Source organism: Phacochoerus africanus, chromosome 4 (assembly GCF_016906955.1).
Source record: "Phacochoerus africanus isolate WHEZ1 chromosome 4, ROS_Pafr_v1, whole genome shotgun sequence".
Taxonomy (NCBI): Eukaryota; Metazoa; Chordata; class Mammalia; order Artiodactyla; family Suidae; genus Phacochoerus; species Phacochoerus africanus.
In genome coordinates this window covers 137,653,403-137,668,607 of record NC_062547.1, presented here as the reverse complement: position 1 = coordinate 137,668,607, position 15,205 = coordinate 137,653,403, and the positions used below count along the sequence as shown (strand labels likewise).

At 54.5% G+C, this 15,205-nt stretch overlaps 1 protein-coding gene across 1 annotated transcript; it reads left to right on the top strand.

Annotated features, from left to right (window-relative positions):
* The first annotated feature begins 9,965 nt into the window (after positions 1 to 9,965).
* TIFAB (TIFA inhibitor) lies at positions 9,966 to 13,401 on the top strand. Its single transcript, XM_047774490.1, has 2 exons — positions 9,966 to 10,105; positions 12,353 to 13,401. The coding sequence occupies exon 2, from the start codon at positions 12,363 to 12,365 to the stop codon at positions 12,954 to 12,956; it is 594 nt and encodes a 197-aa protein (XP_047630446.1). The 5' UTR covers positions 9,966 to 10,105; positions 12,353 to 12,362; the 3' UTR covers positions 12,957 to 13,401.
* The last annotated feature ends 1,804 nt before the right edge of the window (positions 13,402 to 15,205 follow it).

Below are 15,205 nucleotides of genomic sequence, written 5' to 3'. Positions count from 1 at the left end.
TCCTCCAGCTCATGATGACTATTGCAGATGTGGGCGGTGGCTTGAGGTGTGAGAGGGGAGGGTGTGAGCGGACCCCCAGCGTGGGCAGCACAGGCCCCTCCAATGCCCGCTGCTGCTGCCGGTGGTGCGCCACACAGTGGAGACCACGCGGCCCTGCGGGTATTAGCCAGCATTTAAAGAATCAGCCTCCTGGGAAGAGTTTTAAATTATGAGCCAATCAAAAGTTTGGAAATGCCTTTTTTTTTTTTGTCTTTCGTCTTTTTGTTGTTGCTATTTCTTGGGCCGCTCCCGCGGCATATGGAGGCTCCCAGGCTAGGGGTCGAATCAGAGCTGTAGCCACCGGCCTACGCCAGAGCCACAGCAACGCGGGATCCGAGCCGCGTCTGCAACCTACACCACAGCTCACAGCAACGCCGGATCGTTACCCCACTGAGCAAGGGCAGGGACCGAACCCGCAACCTCATGGTTCCTAGTCGGATTTGTTAGCCACTGCGCCACGACGGGAACTCCTGGAAATGCTTTGAATCTCTGGGTTTTGTGTATCTGTTACATTAGGGGGTTCAGAACGTGTGCTCGTGGGCTCTGAGTCTGGCGCTCAGACCCACACATAATGGTGCTCGGTGGTGTCTGTCTGGCCGCAGCTCCCCTTAGAAGCCCATGGTCACAAAAACCTAACACCAACACCCACCTTTACCCTTAAAATGTGTGACATCAGAAACACCAGCAAAAGGCCAATGGCAGGAGCACAAGCTCCAACCCACCAGCAGGAAATGGCAGGTCTGGCGCCTGGCAAGTGACCCAATGTACGATGATTCATCAACCCTCCCACCAACCCCTCCCCGAGATGTGTATCATTAGACAGTAATCCACTCTGAGGAGAGGGGAGCGTGTTATTTCAAAGAGTATTTGTTAAACCACGTGAAGATGGGAATGTGAAATGAACGAAACCTACAAGGTATGAATTTGAAGGCTTTTTGTTTTGTGGTACAGCCCAGGGAGGCAAAATACTGCATTCAACCAAAAATGGCCCGAGAGGGTCAAGGGTCACCATCCGTCAAAAATCGTATCGTGACAATAACTCTTGGAAGGAAAATTGGAGAGACACATGAGCATGGACTCCTAGCTTACAGCCTAGGTAAAATGATCTCCGAGTGCAGTAAAGACCGAAATGGAAGAACTCAAACGAAACCGCTCTTAGAAGACAAGGTTCATGACACTGGATTTGGCAGCGACTCCTCGCATGTGATGCTGAAAGCACAGACGAGAAGAGGAAAAAAAAAGAGGTACACTGGACTACATCAAAAGTTAAAACCGAGTTCCCGTCGTGGCTCCGTGGTTAACGAATCTGACTATCAACCATGAGGTTGCGAGTTCGATCCCTGGGCTCGTCCAGTGCCTTAAGGATCCGGTGCTGCCGTGTGCTGTGGTATATAGGTCGCAGACACGGCTCGGATCTGGCGTGGCTGTGGCTGTGGCGTAGGCCAGCAGTTGTAGCTCTCATTGGACCCCTATCCTGGGAACCTCCATATGCCAAGGGTGCAGCCCTAAAAAGACAAAAAAAAAAAAAATTAAAACTGCCATGCATCCAAGGACACAGCAGAGAGAAAAGGCAACCCGTGGAATGGAACAAAGTATCTGTATATCCTATATCTGATAAGTGGTCAATATCCAGAATATACCCTATGCTAGAACTCCTATAACTTAATCATAACAGAAAAACAAAGAACCCAGTGAAAAAATGGGCAAAGGACTTAAGCAGATATGTCTCCAAAGACGGTATACAAGTGGCCAACAGCAAATGAAAAGATATTCTGGAGTTCCCGTTGTGGCGCAGTGGCTAACGAATCCGACTAGGAACCATGAGGTTGCGGGTTCGGTCCCTGCCCTTGCTCACTGGGTTAATGATCCAGCGTTGCCGTGAGCTGTGGTGTAGGTTGCAGACGCGGCTCGGATCCAGTGTTGCTGTGGCTCTGGAGTAGGCCGGTGGCTGCAGCTCCAATTGGACCCCTAGCCTGGGAGCCTCCATGTGCCACGGGAGCAGCCCAAGAAATAGCAAAAAAAGGCAAAAAGGCAAAAAAAAAAAAAAAGATATTCAATGTCCCCGTAATCATTGGGGAAACACAAATCAAAACCACAATGAGAGGCACCCATCGGGACGCCTCTCACACCCATCGGGATGAATACTCTGAACACAAACAACAACAACAACAGCAAAGGACCAGAGTCGGCGAGGATGGGGAGAAATTGGGACCTTCTGCCCTGTTGTTGGGAAAGGAAAATGGTGCAGCCACTATGGCTAAGAGTAAGGCACTTCCTCAAAAGATGACACATAGAGTGGTCACATGATGCAGAAATTCCACGTCTGTGTATGTATCCAAAAGAACCGAAGGCAAGGAATCAAACAGGTATTTGAACATATTTCTAGCAGCATTATTCACAACAGCCTGAAGGAAGAAGCAAGGCAAGTGTCCCCCGACAGATGATTGGATAAACAAAATATGGTATATTCATCTAATATTTAATAGTCCTATTATCCAATCCTAAAAACGAATGCAATTCTGACCCATACAACCCAAGTGAAACTTAAAGACGGAATGTTCAGTGACAAGCCGATCACAAAAGAACAAATACTATAGGATTCCACTTCTATGAGTGTCTAGAAGAGTCGAGCTCACAGGAGCAAATAGGATGGTCGTTGCCAGGGGCTGGGAGGGAGGGGGAAATGGAGGGTTGTTTAATGGGCTTAAAGCTCCAATTGTGCAAGAGGAAAAGGTTCTAGAGACTGTACAGCCACGCGCATCTACTTCACACTGCTGAACTGCACACTTAGAAAGGATAATATGGGAAATTTTGTTCTGTGCGTTTGACCACAATTGAAAGAAAGCAACTCTCTGCCGAGGGAGGGTTGTTTCCCCCCCCCCCCACCTCCCGCTATCAGGTCTTCCTGGAGTACTTCTAGGCACCAGGAACCACCTAAATCACCACACAGAGGTTTCTTTTCATGGTATGTTACAAATCTGCCTTTGAAGACATGCTAATTTCAGAATACGCTTTATTCCTAAACTTTAGTTAAAAGTATTTATGCTAGGCTTTTAGGTCGCTTAATTAAAAACAAAAAGCCCCTGTTTGATGTGTGCTGGGCTGGATTTGAGACCATCTTTCCCTGCCAGCTGCGTTCTTTAAATAAGCCCAAGCTGTGCTTCTTCAGTATGGGTTCTTGACGGAAAAAGAAGCCCTCTGCAAATCCATGGGACTGGGGGAAAGCGGATCCCTCTTGAAGCGTTAAATGAAGATACCAGCTGTCATTGGGCAGGTGACGGGGGTTGGGCACGCATGATGATCCCCTTGCTACCGCTGAGGACACGGAGGCCCAGAGAGGAAAAGCAACTTTCCACAAAGTGTGTCCCTGGCAGAGCCAAGGCTGGGCTTCCCAGGAGGGCGCCCTCCTGGCCCTCTGGCCCCCAGGGGCTCTGGAGGTCATGGGCAAAGGGGGAGGGGACAGCACGTGGATGCACCTGGCCTCCTCCTTCCCCAAGCCTCTCCTCCTGGGCCGCCTAAAGGACAGCCCTTTAACTCATTGGGACAAAAAGGCAGTAAAGCACTAGAGAACTGCCGAGCTCACTGGTACTGGCTCTAAGAGGCCTGACTATCCCATTCGGAGGGGAGGAGCCCAGAAGGCCCCAGAACTTCCAGGCTCCCCCCACCCCCCGGGCCTGCCCTCAGCATTGGTCAGGGCTCCATTATTGGGTTTAGCATCAGGTAGAATTGATATACATGAGGAAATTCAGAACAATAATGGAATTGGGCTTAGCAGTGACCCTTGAAATAGGGGAGGGAGCATGGGCGGAACGCTCGCCATCTCTGGCTCCTGAGCAGGTGGAGGCCGCCCAGGCCACGCAGGCCAGCCTCACCTCTGCAAGGAGGCCCCTCCAGCACTCAGGGAGGCACATAGCTAGAATGAGCAACCAGGGCTGCCCCGAGAGCCGTTCGCTTCCCACCAGGAGGAGGCTAGTCGAGCTGGTCAAATCCTCAGAGATCACCCCGCCCAGCCATCAGACAGTGGGGACCCAAGGCCCAGGGAGGGGAAAGGCCTTGCCCCTTGGGAGCAGGTGAGTTAAGGGCAAAGATCTAAAAATCGGACCTGTGGGAGTTCCCGTCGTGGCTCAGTGGTTAACGAACCCACTAAGAACCATGAGGCTGTGGGTCCAATCCCTGGCCTTGCTCAGTGGTTAAGGATCCGGCGTTGCAGTGAGCTGTGGTGTAGGTCGCAGACTCGGCTCAGATCCCAAGTTGCTGTGGCTCTGGTATAGGCCGGTGGCTACAGCTCCGATTCGAGCCCTAGCCTAGGAACCTCCATATGCCGCAGGAGCGGCCCTAGAAAAGGCAAAAAGACAAATAAATAAATAAATAAATAAAAATCAGGCCTGGGTTTGAGAGGCAGCCCTGCAACCTACTGTGTGGGTGATCTTGAGTAAGTTACCTAGTTGTGCCTCTTTTTTCTCATTTATGAAATGGGATCAATACTGGAACCTCTCTCAGAGTCAAGGTGAGGATTAAACAAGACAGTTCATATCCTTTCAGGGCTTAGCACAGGACACACGGTAGAGTAAGGACTCACGCAGAGCTACCTCCATCACTGTTCTAAAAGTCAAATGCGCCATCCCTGTTGTCACCATCAAGCTCGGAGAGCACAGGGCGGCAGAGCCCCTGCCAGCCGCTGAGTCTCTGCCTGCACCTGCCTCCACCAGCACCATCTCATCTACATCAGCTCCACCTGCCAGCTCCTGGTCCTTCAGCAAGAGTCGGGGCATGCCTCTCCTCCTGCAGGAGGACTTCCTTGGCACTTCCCACCCCTGACAGTTTAGACACCCCCTCCACTGGGGCTCATGTTCTGGGTGTCCCCCTTCACAGAACCATCTCTACAAATGCCAGGTGATCTTTTTCTTACCTGACAGCTCAGTGGGGGCAGGGAACATTCTGTCCGGAGGATCGTGGTCACAACCGCTCCATCTGTATCCTGAGCGCTTATTAAAGCGTGAAGCGCTGGCTCGGGCTCAGTGCGGGGCCTGCGTTTCTTCGCTTGGCGGCCCTCGCCTGGAGAGGATCTTTGCCACCCCACTGTACAGATAAGGGAGCCAACGCGGCCTCTCACCCTCGCTGGGCTGCACACTCAGTCTGTATCCCCGGGCGGGTCCCTTCACCTTTCTGAGCTTCTCTGTTCCAGCCCCTGTGCCCGACACCGACCGCGGCTCCACGTGGTCTCACGCTCTGGGTTCTGCTCTATCTTGGCATCGGTGTCCTCTGGTGAGGTGTGCTCCACAGCACATTTCACCTTGGGCCATTTCAGGGCATTTTGAGTCAGAAAAGCCAGGACCCCCTCCCAGCCCTTCCCTAAGCACTTGGGGCGGGTCCATGAATGGCTCCCTCAGCGGTTCAAAGCCCGCCCCTTCCGCCTTGAAGAGCAAGGCCCTGGGTTTAGGGATGCTGCCACCTGGCGGCCACAGGCCGTCCGCACATGAGGTGGGGCTGGGACGCAGCCCTGGCCGGTGGGACCTCTCTCTGCGGAGTGTCCTGCCAGCCAGGGCGCTGGCCCAAGTTTGGAGAAGGTGCGGCAGCCGGACCCCAGAGAACACCACCCACGAGACATGATGGCTTCATATTAAGGCCCAGGAGTCCAACAGACTGGGTCCAAATCCTGGTCTGACCTTTCCCAGACATGTGATCTTAACTACCACCTAATTGCTCTGAGCCTGGGCTTCCTCATCTGTATATTGGGTAGTTGTCTCCTCCTGGATTAGGGCCACCGGCCCCAGTGGTAACCTGGAGGTGCTTCCTAGGTCATCCGTTTCACCTCATTATCGTTTACAATGGAATTTCTGTTGAACTCGTGCAAATGATGTATTCAACTCCAAAGTAATGTATGTTTTAAGCAAAATCTGAAGCCCTCTGAGAAGTGAGGGTTTGAGCGGGCTGTTCGGCTCTGCCAGCCCCTCCCCCCACATCATACCTTCTCTCTGCTGTTAAGGCTTCTACAGAGAGCAGATCCCACTTCCCAACCTCTTTCTTCGGGCGTGGCACTTTGCACGTACCTCATTTAGCCCTCACACAGCAACAAATTATTCTCATTTTACAGAGCAGAGATCAGGTTCAGAGAGGCTGAGTCACTTGTTCGAAGTCACACGGTTGCTACAAGAAGGAGCCAAGGAGTTCCCGTCGTGGCTCAGTGAGGAACCCGACTAGTATCCGTGAGGACGCAGGTTCGATCCCTGGTCTTGCTCAGTGGGTTAAGGATCCAGCGTTGCCATGAGCTGTGGTGTAGGTCGTAGACGTGGCTGAGATCCCACGTTACTGTGGCTGTGGTATAGACCGATTTCGACCCCTAGCCTGGGAACTTCCATATGCCACAGGTGTGTGGCCCTAAAAAGACAGGAAAAGTGAAAAACAAAAAGCCAAGCCTCAGACCTGAGGCTGACCCGAGTCCTCGCCTTCCCGTCAGTGCAGGAGCCCCTGCAATTTCCCTCCTTTTTCCTGAGCACGACATCGGACATTTGCTCACAGAGGGACACTCCCCCGGGCCCTGATGCCAAGCGGAGGAGTCCGTCCTAGCCAAGGGGGCAGGGCGAGCAGAGAAAAACCAGCATCTTCACTCCTCCTGCTCTCACCCCCACCCCCGGGGGATGGCCAGCCAGCCAGCCAGCCAGCATGACTTCCCGATGACCCTTAGGACGCAGAGCCTGGCCGCTTCTTCCTCCTGCCAGATGATTGCCTGGCTGTTTCAGTTCTCCCTCTTGCTGGGAACTGCTCTGAGTGGAGTTTCGGAGAGAACACAGGGGCCACCAGGGCATCTCTTCTGCCCACCCACTCTCCTGCGCCAGGGCTGGGATCGGGAGCACAGCCCTCTTCTCACGGAAGCCTGGTTCCTGGGGCCAGTGAGGGGGGGGGGGTCCCATCCCCCAGGGAGGCAAACTAAGATGTGGAGAGGGGGTAGGACTCACCCAAGGTCATACAGTGAGGGGCAGCAAAGCCCCTGCCAGGCTTCTGCCTAATGCCCTGTGCCCTCCTTGCTGGTGGGACGACATAGCTGAGTAGCACCAAGACGGGAAGGCAGTGTATGTGCAGGGCCCTGCAGGAGGCCTATTGTCTGTGATTCGGAGACAGAGCTGGCCCCGTGGCCTGGACTAGACAGACCCATGGCCCGAGTGGAGAGGCTCGGAACATGGCCAACCAGCTTCCACTCAGCAGGCTCAGCCCCACGTGTGTCTGCAGACCTTAAAACTCCTCATTGTGGCCATTGGATGGCTGGTTATGCATCTGCCCATCAGGGAGGTGAAGCTGTCTGTACTGAGAGGGGTAAGGTGCCAGCAAGAGGCCTGAGCTCTAGCCTGATGGCCTGCCCCTGGCGCCCCTCCCTGAAGCCAATCAGCGAGGCTGAAACACTGCCCTGGGAACCACTGCATGCCAGGGAGGTTGCCATGAGATGAGAGTGATGCTTCTATAAGCCAAGCAATGCCAAAGATCGCCAGCAGACCCCCAGCCATGAGGTGAGAGGCCTGGAACGGACTCCCTCACAGCCCTCAGAAGGAACGAATCCTGCTGAAACAATCTTGGCCTTCTAGCCCCTGGGACTTTGAGGCAGTACATGTCTGCTGTTTAAGCCACGGCCTTTGCGGTACCTCGTTATGGCAGCCCCAGCGCCCCACGACACCTGCCTATACCTTTCTGTAGAGATCCTCCACTATTCCAACCTCTGTTCTAGGCTAGTTTTATCTGTTCTGTGGACTCAGACAGTCTCTATCATTGGTGTCTGGCTTCTTTTGCTGGCCATCATGGTCTTGTGATTCATCTATATTGTGCTGTGTATTCTTGGCCCATTCTCTTTTTCATCGCTGTGTAGTGTTTCATTGTATACATGTTATACAGTGTGTTTACCCAGTTTTCTTTTAATGGACATTTGCATTATTCCCAGTTGGGGGTTGAGAAGATAACACTGTTATGAATATTCTTGTATAGGTCTTTTGGTGAGGATTTTTTTTCTCTTGGCTTTTTTTGTTTGTTTGTTTGTTTGTTTTTGGACAGTTGGTCCTGTAGCTTAGCATAGCATGCCTGGCACTTTTTTATTAATCACAGAGCATTGCTACTGAGAAATTGTAGAGGCTCTGTATGATATTAACTCTGTCTAGGAAGAGGACAATGCAGTTGGAGAAGAGAGTCTGAAATCATTGAGGGCCAGGTCTCCACCTTTTTAAGGCCTGCTCTCATTTGGTTTGCCCTTAGTTCCTGGGACTGTACAGATTCTTTTGAAAGCCTGGATTGGTTATTGGAGCCCCTCTTCCCTGGCCAGTGCTAACCTCCAATTTTGGTCACCTGGGAGCGTGGGACAGCCACACATTCTGCTGAGCTTCTTAGCTATTGAGCTCTTGCTTTTATTTGGTTCCTCAGCTTTTCACTCTTGCTTTGAAACCAGCAGGCATCTTGAGGGTAGAACAGAATATGAGCTCATTTCTCTGCATACTCTTTCATCCAGACGCTGGGCTTCTCCAGTGCTGAGCTTCGATCTGTGCCTCCTCTGTCCTAGGAGACTCTTAAGCGTGTCAGCTGCCACCATCTGCTCAGCCTCAGGCCCACGTCGCTTTCAGACTGGCAAATGTTTCACGAGGAAGAAGGGTAGCATAGCAGGTTTAAATGAATGGGTTTTGGGTGTTCCTGTTGTGGTGCAGGGGAAATGAATCCGACTAGGAACCCTGAGCTTGCAGATTTGATCCCTGGCCTCGCTCGGTGGGTTAAGGATCCGGCATTGCCATTGAGCTGTGGTGTAGGTCGCAGACGCGGCTCGGATCCCGCATTGCTGTGGCTCTGGTGTAGGCCGGTGGCTACAGCTCCAATTCGACCACTAGCCTGGGAACCTCCATATACTGTGGGTGCAGCCCTAAAAAGAAAAATTGACTAATTAATTAATTTATGGGTTTTCTTCCCCACTGGGGTCCTGGCCCTTCAAGTCCTGGTGGCCTTGTTGTTCTTCAATGCCTCCAAACGTATTTTTTCAAAGGCTACCATTTATAATTGTTCTTGGTGGGCAAGTTAATCTGTTGCAACCTCTTTCATAGCTGGAGCAGAAATTGGTAATGACTTCTGTTGACTTTCATTCGTTGAGTCTGCTCTGTGTGCTAGCCACCCTACCTCAGCTTTTTTAAAAAAAATGAATCCTCACCAGAGTCCATTGGGCTAGGTGCTCTTGCTGTCCCCATTTTCCGGGTGGAAAACCTGAGTCAGAAACGGTGAAAGGATTTGCCCAGGGTTGGGCCATCACTAAAAGAAAGAACTTGCATCCAAGTGTGACCGACGGGTAAGCAGCCTCTCCAGTCTAGCCTTGAGGTTCAGAGATGGCTCTAGGGCCTTCTTCCTCCATGAAGCCCTCCTAGAATACCCCCAGAGCCTCCCCCATCTCTGCCCTTCCACTGCAACAACAATGTAAGCCCAAATCTCTATGTGTTCCCACTGAGAGCGCAGACATCCCATATGTGCACCTGATGGGATTTGCTTCCTGCTGTCCTGTTGCTGGAGACGCCCTGTCCCAAGCCACACGGTGGGCTGTCATGGTGCCCACAGCTCCCTTGGCCACCCCTGGTCCCTCGCAGTCTCCCACACGCAGTGGAGGCTCGCCTCCCTGGCCCTCCGTCCCAAAGAGCCCCTCTTTCTAGCAGGCCTGGCCTGCCTTTGCCCCCACCCAATGGGCCGCGGGGAGGAGGGACTGTGCTGGGACCAGACACAGCTCTTGAGGCCTCTGGGGACAGGGCCGTAGAGACTGGCAGAGCTGAAACCCAGGAGGGAACCACCTGTCAGATGCCTCTCCTCGCAGGGCTCCCAGACCGGGCTTCTCAGCCTCTTAGCAGTGGGGTTGCACTTCTGCAAAGGGAAATCACACTTCCATTTTCTTTCCTAAAAGGAAAAAGGAAGAGGGCAACAGAGCTGATGAGCATTCTGATACAAACACATCCCCAAACTGTAGCCGTCACTGCCATCACCAGCCCTGCCCCTGCCCAGACCCACTTCCTCCCCAAGAGCTCACAGCTGCAGTGCCAGAGCCAGATGTGCCCCTGGAAGTAAGGTAAGTGGAGATCGCGGAGCCTAGAACGCACGGCGAGGGGAGGAGTCCTGGTGGGGCTGAGACAGGGTCCCTGCTGGCGCCTCACTAGCCACGTCCCCCAGTGTGACTCCCTCCCTGCTCATCCCCAGATGATGGCGTGGGTGGGGCTGGGTGTCTGCTTCACCAGAGCAACTGGGGCTTTTTCCTAGAGAAAAGAGAAGGCTTCTTCAGAGGCTCTGCTCTGGCAGGGCAATTTCTATCTGCTCTGGCAGGGCAATTTCTATCGGCTCTGGGGGACCCAAGTGGAGGAGCGGTGACGACTTCGTTCTGACAGGTTCTCTTAGGATATCTGGCTGTGGGCTTGCTACCTAGAACTGAACTCTGAGTTTCTGTCCAGGCCTGAGGACTTGGATGCCCAGCTCAGCTGTCCTGAGCCCAGCTCACATCACACGCCCAGGGAGAGGCTTTCTGCAGGATGGAGCCAGAAGGGGGATAGGGGTGGGGAATCTGTGCTTTAGGGAAAAGGGGAGTCTCCCGTGGAGGAGGCACTTTGAGCCGGTCCCACAGCCTTTACGGACCAGACTTTCATTTCAGATCTCTCTGGACTTGACTTCACGTGATGTTCCCACGTGTGGGCCTCCTCTCCTTTAGCCATTTGGCAAAGACGCCCCCAGATTCTTGCTGTGGCCAGGCCTCCTCTGTACTGGCAGTGGGACCCAGGGCATCAGGGGACCACAGGTGGAGAGGAACACAAAAGTGACCATCAAGGACCCACATGAGACCACTGACATGTAATGGAAAATTGGTGACTAGGGAGCCCTAGGCTGGGGCGTGGGGGTTCTCCTTGTGGTGAGGGGCAGAGGGCAGAGAGAGGACCAGGGCTTCATGAGAGAGGCCACCTTTGAACCAGGCCTTTAGAGACGATCAGTTAGGGATGGAAGGGCCATTCTCGGTGGGGAGAGAGTGTGAGCAGAAGCCTGGTGCCGAGCATACAGTGGGTTATCCAGAGCCACTCGGTCCTTGGTTCCTTGGTTCCCGTCGAAGGTGGTGGCAGGTCCTGGTGGAGGTGCCAGGGCGTTTGGGTTCCTCAGATCTATGCAATAATGGAGCCAGTGGCTCTAAGGCGCCCTCCTGCCGGTGCCAGGGAGGTTCTAAAAGACAAATTCCTGGCAATGGAGTTGCCGGGACCATGAGGAGAGCATCACACGCTGGCAGATGTGGCCCGTCAACCGCTGTGGAGCCCCTGTCGGTTCCGAAGAGATCTCAGCTCTTTCCGAGTTCATCATTAGGCTCTGCCTTCTGCCCAGACAGGAGGAGGGCTCCTCAGGGCACCTGCAGGAGCACTTGGAACGCCTTTTTTGTTCTTCCGTCAGGTCTCCAGGCAGCCTTTCTGATCCCCCGGGAGTGGGCTGGGCTTCCCTTTTCTGTGTCCCTCTCCAGTGCCCAGAAGCCCCTTCTCCCCTCATCTGGGTGCGCCTGGTGACCTGTGCATGTCCCCAGCAGCTCGCCAATGCCTGGCTCCGAGGGCTCGGCGAGCGTTTGCTGTGCAACTGTCGGATACAAGGAAGGTGGAGCCTATCTTCTGCCCTTCCCTTCCCGTGAAGTGGGGAGAATTGTCCCCAAATGCCAGTAGGCCGCCCACACTGCACCACACAAGCTGGAGTGCTTCGGACCTTGCACACACAAGGATGAACATACCTATGTTACAGAAAAGAGAACTAACATTTAAAGAGTGTGTGGGGAGTTCCCGTCGTGGCGCAGTGGTTAACGAATCCAACTAGGAACGATGAGTTTGCGGGTTCGATCCCTGGCCTCGCTCAGTGGGTTAAGGATCCAGCATTGCCGTGAGCTATGGTGTAGGTTGCAGACGAGGCTCAGATCCTGCACTGCTGTGGCTGTGACACAGGCCAGCAGCTACAGCTCCGATTGGACCCCTGGCCTGGGAACCTCCATATGCCGCGAGAGCGGCCCAAGAAAAGGCAAAAAGCCAAAAAAAAAAAAAAGAGTGAGTGGCACGTCCCACTCAGAGTGTCTTAGGAATGAAGCTGAGGCTAGAATCAGCGGGCCTGAGCTTCTGCACCAGCTCCAGTCGTGACTGTAGCCTGGCCGGAGCAAAATGACCGCATCCACGCTCAGGGCCCTGGCTCTTGCTTAGCTGGATATGGCAGGGGGTCCATGAAGCGGGCCAGCGTTTCCGGGTGCGGGGGGAGTCACAGAGATGTGTCTGACTCCGGCCACACCTGTGTGTCTGTGCTCCATCCTTCCCAGGCTCCTGTCCATGGAGAGGCCCCACACGGTCCTGCGGGTGAGCCTGCATCACCCCGTGCCGGACCCAACCACCTTCACCCTCGTTCCCCCACGGCTACAGCACGACATCAGCCCGCTGCTGGTGGGCCGGGGCCCGGAGGCCCACCTCCGGCTGCAGCTCCCGCACCTCTCCCGCCGGCACCTGTCTCTGGAGCCCTACTTGGAGAAGGGTGGCTCCCTGCTGACCTTCAGCCTGAAGGCCCTGAGCCGCAAGGGCTGCGTGTGGGTCAACGGGCTGACGCTGAGGTTCCTGGAGCAGGTGCCCCTGAGTGTCGTCAACAGGGTCGCCTTCTCTGGCGTCCAGATGGTGGTCCACGTCGAGGGAGGCACCTCCCTGGAGGCCTTTGTCTGCTTCTTCCATCTCAGCCCCTCGCCCCTGATTTACAGGCTCCAGGCCGAGGAGACAGACGAATGGGAAGGCGTCCCCCAGGAGCAGCCTCCCCCAGGCCCAGGGCCACAGGCTCCGGGTCCCCTGGGCTTTCTCCACGGTCCTTCCCAGCCAAGCCCTGGAGGAGCCACAGAAATACAGCTCCAGAGGGAGCCCCGGGACAGGGAGCTTTGCTAGGCCCTCTGGCCAGCCAGAGCCAGCCTCGGCTGGCACAGGACCTCATATTCCAAGCTACATCATTCAAGGTTGACAAGCAGGTTTGCGGAGCACTGATGCGCCAAATCTGCGAACAACGAATGGCCTGGGGTCGGGGGAGCACCCTCCGCAGCCACAGCTATGCAACGGAACAGGAACTTCATATATTCTAGAGGCCCTAAGGGGTTCTGGGAGCCTCTCTCAGTGTTTCCCCACCTTTCCCCCTCTTGTCTGATCAGGAATTACTTTATGTTGCTCATTTTGTGTGTTGCTTAAGAGCTGGCGTTTTGAGGTTGCACCAGGAATGCATGGACACATGTAACAATTACGTTTGTGGTAGCTCGGGGCTACCTTGGGCTTGCAAATACCCACAGGCGCTCGGGGCTTAGGGAAGGCTGTGTTTAATAAACTGCAAGTATTTCATTAAGCTGGCATACCCAATAGGATTCCCTGAGCCCCAGATGGGCTGCCTGCACGCCACGTGGTCACGCAGAGGCGGGGGCCGGGAAATGGAGAAGAGGCGCAAGAGGAAATTGGAAAGGTGGGGGCTCCTATTTTGGAAAGGACGAAGGGAGGGCTCAGGGCTTCCTGGGGGTGGGGAGCTGGGGGCTGGGCTCTGCCTGGAAATTTATCATCATGGTCATTCTTCTCATCCTTGGGCTCCCCCACTCTCACTTTGGCATAGAAGACTTGGCTGAGCAGAGGGCAGAGGTCTTCAGGGAAAGGAGGTTTCCCAGAGCCGTGGGCTCTTCCAGGACTAATGCTCCCGGAGGGCAGGGTAGGTGGCGGTGTCTGAATTCAGTCCAACAGTTATTTCACTCTGGGGGTGGGGGTGGCTTTTCCAAATAAGGGACTCGTAGGGGACCAAGAGTGGGATCATTTTCTCAGTGCACGTTGCGGGGGGGGGGGGCTCCGGGGAGCAGAGCATAAGCAGCCACTCTCCGTGCCATCCCAGGGAGGAGAGCGGATGGTTTCGAAACATGGTTCACCTGTGTAATGAGTGGAGGGACCTCAAACCTGGATAGTTGCCATCAGCCTAGACCCAGCTCTAAGATACCAAGGCACCGAAGCTGCCCACTGCTGGCCTGCCTCCCAAGGTCTGTAACCACCTCCCACAAGACTTTCAACACGCTCCACTTCCCGCCCAAGAAGAGAGATCCTGTTGCATCCAGGGCAGGCTGCAAGGAAGTTCAACTGCACTGCCAGCTCTAAGCATCTTCTTGGGGAAGATAGCAGTGGGCGGCGGGCGGGGCCCAGGCTCCCCTGACCTGGGAAGATTCCATCCAATGGGGCATGAGACAGATCCGCTCAGGCCACAGCCGCCAGGCAAAGGATGTGAGGGGAAGGGGCTGTCCAATGCGGTAAATGGCCCATGGGGCCCCCCAGGCAGTCCTTCACTCAGTCATTCATCAAACTTTCCCCAAGCACCCACCTTGTGCCAGGTGCTGCGCAAAGCCCCAGGAAGCAGCAGTGAACAGGCTGACCAAGCCCCTGCCCTCAGGGAGCTTACATGGGACACAGAAAACACTTACATGCAGGATCGGATCATGGAGGGACGTGCTACAGACACTGTGTTTTCTCTCTCTTCACGTGGAGGTTAACCTCAGCTCTACTGTTAAGTGGCTGTGTCCAGTGAGTGTTTAGCATGTGCTCAGCGCTCTGCTAGGTGCTGTGTGCATTGCCCGTGCAAGCGTCACCACGCCCAGAGAGATAGCGCCCTGCACTGCATCGAACAGATGAGGAAACCGAAGCTCAGAAAGGTGAAGTACCTTGCCCAGCATCACACCGCTCACGAGCTCTAGGACCTCAGGCAAGTGACTTTGCCACTTCTCTCTGGAAAGCGGGTAGGGTGACAGCCCCTTCTCACTGGAGCGTTGTGAGAGTTTGGGGAGGCGGAGCATGGAAAGCACTTGGCACAGTACCTGGCATGCAGCAGAGGCAAACATATAAGTCCCGACCCACGGGCTCACCCTGGACTTGAATAGGGAGCGGGAGAAGGTTGGGAGCCTGGCAGACTGGTCCAGAGCCCAAGGGCTCAGCCACACTCTGCGTTTCCGGATCTTGCCTCAACCATGGACCTGGTAGGCAATCAGGAGGGGATTTCATATGGTAAATGTGGGCACCAGAACCCCCAGCATTCCGGATTTGTAGACTGAGAGACACAGCCAGAAATGGCGAGTGGCCAGCGCCCACTGGAGCCCAAAGTTGTGGATCTGGCTTTGCTTTCCACA

Bases quoted from the DNA above. Each gene is read 5' to 3' on its own strand.
- TIFAB (XM_047774490.1), top strand. From the start codon at position 12,363: ATGGAGAGGCCCCACACGGTCCTGCGGGTGAGCCTGCATCACCCCGTG.